The sequence below is a fragment of the Dicentrarchus labrax genome, unplaced genomic scaffold (assembly GCF_905237075.1).
Source record: "Dicentrarchus labrax unplaced genomic scaffold, dlabrax2021, whole genome shotgun sequence".
In the NCBI taxonomy this organism is placed as follows: Eukaryota; Metazoa; Chordata; class Actinopteri; family Moronidae; genus Dicentrarchus; species Dicentrarchus labrax.
Window position 1 is genome coordinate 17,153,554 of NW_026136721.1, and position 6,128 is coordinate 17,159,681.

At 35.9% G+C, this 6,128-nt stretch overlaps 1 protein-coding gene across 5 annotated transcripts; it reads right to left on the reverse strand.

Annotated features, from left to right (window-relative positions):
* Positions 1 to 1,756: 1,756 nt before the first annotated feature.
* Positions 1,757 to 5,927, reverse strand: LOC127355123 (CMRF35-like molecule 5). 5 transcript variants are annotated; one of them, XR_007881673.1, is made up of 6 exons: positions 5,900 to 5,927; positions 5,314 to 5,646; positions 5,069 to 5,212; positions 4,612 to 4,707; positions 4,486 to 4,529; positions 1,757 to 3,310 (listed from the first exon to the last, which is right to left on the reverse strand). XR_007881673.1 is itself a non-coding variant. In XM_051385621.1 (6 exons), exons 1-6 carry the CDS (start codon positions 5,847 to 5,849, stop codon positions 3,032 to 3,034), a joined length of 924 nt encoding a protein of 307 aa, XP_051241581.1. In that variant the 5' UTR covers positions 5,850 to 5,857; the 3' UTR covers positions 1,757 to 3,031. The 5 variants fall into 5 exon arrangements, 4 of the variants coding, with proteins under 4 accessions (XP_051241581.1, XP_051241580.1, XP_051241584.1 ...); XM_051385621.1 differs by lacking the exon at positions 5,900 to 5,927 and adding an exon at positions 5,819 to 5,857 and having other exon boundaries at positions 4,486 to 4,526; XM_051385620.1 differs by lacking the exon at positions 5,900 to 5,927 and adding an exon at positions 5,819 to 5,857.
* Positions 5,928 to 6,128: the final 201 nt, after the last annotated feature.

The following is a 6,128-nucleotide window of genomic DNA, read 5'->3' on the forward strand; positions in this document are numbered from 1 at the left end:
GAATGAGGTATAAATATATATTTATTGAATAGAATATTTTCTATAGAATCTTAAGATAAGTGAATATTAACATTAACACTGAAAATATAAAATGTAGAAAATAATTTAGAAAGGAGAAGAAAATGAGCTTTGGCCTTGCTGCCTGGCAATTACTATTACAGTCCATACACTATTATACAACTAGCTTTGTCTATAAACACAAGCCTCATAAGGTTCTGACTGCAATTGAAGTCTCAAAACAGATGCATTCAAACTGACTCCCCCAGATTTGCTTTTATACATTTTCAAATATATAATACTATTTATACTATGGCTTGGCTGAAATACATGATGGTTATTATTTATTGAGAGATCTGCATCCATATTGCCCAGCATGCTAATCAACATTTTAAATACAATATTTTATCAATAGTCTTTGTCAGTCCATTGCTTTCCATCTTGCATTACAGAGTTAAACAAACCTTGACTGAGAGACTAGTGTCATTGTCTTGTAAGGATGTGTGTCTGTGAGGAGTGCCATCATGCCCATATATTGTCTGGACTGGTGCTCACAGAGTTTTGTGCACATGTTGTATATAGTTGTATTTCACTCTCAGTTTTGTCAGACACAAAGTCACAGAACAGCCCTGGAAGACACATTCACAACAAGAGCTGTACTGCCCAGCTGTTAGTGAGACAATTCACTCTCAAGGCCTTTTATTCTGTTCTTGTGACGGATAGTTTTGTTCTTCCTATCATCAAAGTTCTAAACATTGCCTCAACACGAGGGGCGGGGCCGTTGCATAAATTGCATGGTCCTGCGCAACTTGATGTAGTGAGCATACTGGCCGACTAGCTCTGAGTATATTAAGATGCATGCATTCTGTTGGGTGCCCGGTTAGCTCAGTCGGTAGAGCTGGCGACCCATGTACAGACTTGCTGACAGTACCTCAAATCAGAAGTTCATCCAACGTAACATCTGGCAAGTAGATGTCCTCTTTCCACAGCAAACTCGGTCTGGAAAATGCCAAGCTGCTTCACATCCCACCACAAGAAGATCTCCCTAACAGTATTTACAAAATTAAATCAAGACACAGCACTTCTACTAAAAACCTTGGTGTGATCCTGTTAACCTGTTATGTGTCCTGTGAGTCCATGACCCTGTGTATTAGTTTAAGTCTCCTAGTTCAGACTCTTGTCATCTCTCAGCCTGTCAAATGCCTGCTTTCAGCCTTTACTCAGCCTGGAAAAAATAATCCAAACTAAAATGCACTTGGCATGCTCTCCAACTGCTCTTCAATACTTTGATATTACTTCTACTAGTAGTACTGATGGCAACTCAAGTAAAGTCAAGTATAAGTCTGTTTGCATCTATGACAGATGAAGAGAGTAAGAGCAGACAAGAACTTGGTGGAAGTGGAAGTAAACCATAAACAAAAAAACCTCAAAACAATCCCATGGCATTTACTGCAGTGTTTAGCTGCTATTAGTTATTAGAGTGATATATTGTTATTATTCAGTTTTTCCAGGAAGTGTGTTTCTACATGCTAGTTGTTTCCCCCGGCTTTTAGTCTTTATGCTAAGCAAAGTAAATCATTTCGTGTCACAATGATGTCAGTCTTCTCATCTTTGCAAGAAAGCAAAAAAAAATAAATAAAAATCAAATGAATGCAGGAAATGTACATTTAATTCTATTTAAATCTATTTCTAGTACAGACTGTAGGCCTCACACTGTGCACAATAAAAAACCCCACAAAGCATAACAGTACAAAACTCATCAACTCTCAGATTTATTAATTGCACAACTCAAATATAAAGAACACACTTCACAATTCTCTGAATTAATTATTTGATAACATTATTTGTACAGCACCCTTTACAGAGATGCAAATCACTTTTAGTTTCAGGTAATAGGTGACTAATGCAAAGTTTCAGTTCTCAAAGTGAGCCTGCTAAAATAAATGTACTGTATTATGTGAATAAATAATGAAACAAAAAGACACACGTTTACAAAAGGGTCAATTCTTGTAGAAGTAAAACAACAATAAACAAATAACTTTAAATTTATGTCAAAATACATCTGAGGATTATTTATATTAAAAAGAGAAACACAATGGGCTTGAAGTGCCTCACAATCAAATAACAATAGATTTGCATTTAGTGGTCCAGTGTGAGTTGTTAAAGTGAAACAGTTGTGGGCTGTGTAATGGTGCTTTGGGGAGGCAAGTCTTCCTCTAAGTGGTCTGAAATAGAAAAAGCTTACTGATCTACTTGATACATGGCAGAAGCATCATGAATATTACTGGATCACGTCCATTCACCCTTATAAAAGCCTAAGACACAAAAAAGGAAGAAGATCTAAAAATACATAATTAAGTAGGCCTACTAGTGAGGATAAGATTCAGAAAAAAAACTGTGATGTACAGTTTCTAGGATATTTCATTTTATAAAACATCATTCCAACTTTATACTGCAGACTGTATAACCAGCAGGGTCACAGGCAGACTTCAGTTTGTTCACTGAACTTCACACACATCCTTTCAGTAAGAATATGTCTTTGTGTACTCTCAGTCTCAGCCACTTGTTAATTTAAAATATTTTCATAAAGTAATAGAATCACAAAGCAGATGTTCTTTCTACCAAGTGATGGACAACGTCACAGGAGTTTTGGGATTCAAATCTGGCATCATGAAGTTTAATACAGTGGCAGGCTTTCTTGTTTACTCCTCACTAAATAATACAATTATTAATACAGAATGTAAAGCATCAAACATATTTCTTAAGGTGGGGGTTACTTGCAGTTTGATGCTCACTAAGTATTATTTAAATTATTCTGAAAGCTTATTATCAGTAAATCCATCCATTTAGTAAAAGTAATTACTCTTACCAAACTATCATTGAACGGAAAGATACTTTATTGAAGATGAAAGAATATGCTTGTCATTTGATCTCTCATTTTATTTTATATTAAATTATATCTCTAAATTTACATTTAAAAAATCATAATCAATATGATCAAGAAAGTTCCTTTTTTCACTCACAGTAGCCACATTCAGGTTGCCTGTGGTAGCTGAGCCATGGAATAGAGTGAGTCATTTGTGTTGCTTTCAGATTGATTTGGTTCAGATTGATCACTGGGTAGTGGAATGACAGAGTACACCAAGTCACATTGGTGAAATGTGACTCTGGAAAATGCTAATTCAGTGCCTTGGTGGGAGGAATAATTAGCATAAAGACTGTCTGGGTCTGCAGAGAAGCTGAGGGTAGAGACCCCTGCAGGTTGGCATGCAGTTTGCTGGTCCTCAGGTCTGATTTTGTCATATTCAACTTCCTTGAAATAGAAAACAGTGAGAAAAACAAACAGTAGGAATACTGAGTCAAACAAAATACAAACAAGGTAACAAGCACATAAAAACAACATTATAAAACCATCATGATTAAGACATCTTAGACCATTAAGACATCTTGACGAGGATTGCGCCAACATTACTTCTTTCTCTGCAGTCATATTAGAAGATAAGGAGACAGAGTTTATTCTGACCTGTGTATGTGCAGGTCTGTGTAAATTCAGCTGCGGTTAATTAAGAGACATAAAGTTTTTAATGTCAGGAAGACAGTTGTGTCTTGTTGAGATCAATAGAGGGGAACAGCGGTGTGTCAAACTAAGTTTGTCACCATTTTGAAATGGCAAACAAAGTCTAAACCAGTGTCAAACTTCGACTTTCACAATGGAAATTTGGAAATGAGCTGATGCTCTAATTTCTTTGCACCTCCGGTCTTGGAAATCACAAATTAGGATTTCCAAGACCATTTTTGGTGTGTGAGGAGTTATGTTTAGCTTTGTAAAGATCAGATGTCTCAGACTGATGATACAAGAAAATAAGGATCCCACTGCATCTAAGGTTCATCTATCTTTTTTTATAATGATAATTATAATAATTATAATAATAATAAAAAGTAGAAGAAGAACAAGAAGAACAAGAAGAAGAAGAATGCAATCAAATGCAAATATTACTACTACTACAAATATTGGGTTGAACTTGCCTTTTTAATAAATTAAACATAAAGCTAACCCCTTCCAGCTCCTTTCCCCATTAATTTAATTTGCTAAAATAATTTGACTTTGATATTGAGCATATTCGTTACCAAAATCAGCTCATTCAGTATGTGCTACAGCAGGCTTGAGTCGGATCAAAGATACAGTTAGATGAGAAATGTGCCTTTAGTTCCAGACCCCAATAGCTTTTCAGTCTCCTAAATTAGCCTAATGGGTGATGAGCATAGGGGAACAGTAGTGCTGTTGCTGTGTACAAAAAAATCATTTTTAATTAAAAAGAAAACAGATATTGTAGGTGTTATTTGTATTTTTTTTTTTAACTCTGAGATTAGCATTGTAAATGTGTCCTCAACATCATTTGTACTTCCACGATAGCTGCATCTGTGTGTGAGTCCACAGAAACCAACAGCCCTCAACATGGTTTCAGAACTGAAATAAAGGAGACTCACCTCTCGCATGTCTTCTTGTGGTGTATCAGCACGTGATGCGTCTGCTGAAACATATAAGACCTTTGGTTTTATGTCTGGTGGAGGCTTATCTAACTGATGTTGCTGTACTGTTTATGTGGTGGTTACCAAGTTGTTTTTTGGCCATCTTCCTCATAAGGTACAGAAGGGCAATCAGTAAGGTTAGTATAAGAATGACACCTACAATCATAAATGGAACACTTCCTGGTCGGAGAAACAGAAAGAGGAAGACATGCTGTCATACTAAACACATCTTGCCCCCTCACATCCTCTTTACAATAAATTAAACTTTTAATGATCTTAAACTTCAATTTCACAGGCCATATGAATTCTTTCTGCACAGAAAATATAATATTTTAACAAAACAATATAGCATACAGCAACTTCAACTTTATACATTTTCATTTATCAATCGAGCATGCAGTGATTTTAATTATGTTGTATTTCACCATGGTGATGTTCATACTTACATACCTGGACTCAATATTTATAACAGGCATTACAATGTCAAATATACGTATATATCTGTATATAAGTAATATACATGCAAGCGCAGATTTCCTACCAGATCTTTGTGTTGCTGGTGCAGTAGTTGTTGTACAATGGATGATGTATGATGTAGACATAGCACTAATACTATCTGAGCTGCTTGAAGACACTGTGGAGCTGCTTGTAACAGCAAATGTTGCTGGAGTATTCTTGGGAGACTCTGAAAATAACAGACAGTACATATTAATCTACCAACAATACAGTGGTTTTTGACAAAGGAGTGGTATTAAAAAAATAAATAAATGGGGAGCTTAAACTTACCATCTATAACTTTAAGATTCACCTCTATCAAGGGATCAGGGCCAAATCTCTCCACTCCACAATAATATTTCTTAGAGTCTGACTTTTGGAGATTAGTGAAAGTCACAAACAAACCTTCTGCTCTGTTAGTTAACTCTATTCTATTCTCATGTGCAGTCTTTCCATATTCTGCTTTAATGATGATGTGTTTGTTTTCTGAGCATGGATTATCACAAAGGTACTTAACATTAGATTTTACACCAGCCCAAACGTTCCAGTCGGAGCATTTGAATGTAACATTTTTCCCAACATGTCCATTTAAGTTGAGAGGCTCCACCGCCACAACACTCAGAGCTAAGTGGAAATAAAGGAAACATTTTTGTGATTGTCATAATGTCAATGCATAAATTAATTCAAATGCACATTACTTACTTTCCAAAATAAACCCAAAACACTAAAATACTTAATTACAGCAGCATTTATACATACAGAGATACAGAGAATATAAAAAAAAGGATACACTCACCACAAAGAAGGCAAGAGTACACATACATCATTATTATTCTGAAAGTTACGGACAAAGAACGCAAGAAAGTAAGTGACTCACCCAGCCGCAGTGTAACTTCCCCTTCCTCTCTTCGTCTACCCTTTCACCGATTGAAGCGCCTCCCTTTCCTTGGAACACGCACACACACACACACACACACACACACACACACACACACACACACACACACACACACACACACACACCGCATAAGGCATAAGATGCCAGACTGTTAGTGTGTACAAAAAAGAAAAAAATACACGTAAAATATTAATTATTTATTTATTTA

Bases quoted from the DNA above. Each gene is read 5' to 3' on its own strand.
- LOC127355123 (XM_051385620.1), bottom strand. From the start codon at position 5,849: ATGATGTATGTGTACTCTTGCCTTCTTTGTG. The intron at 4,708-5,068 runs GTAGGAAATCTG...TTCTCCGACCAG, and splicing joins ACCAGCAACACAAAGATCTG to GAAGTGTTCCATTTATGATT. The intron at 4,530-4,611 runs GTAACCACCACA...TATATGTTTCAG, and splicing joins GATGGCCAAAAAACAACTTG to CAGACGCATCACGTGCTGAT.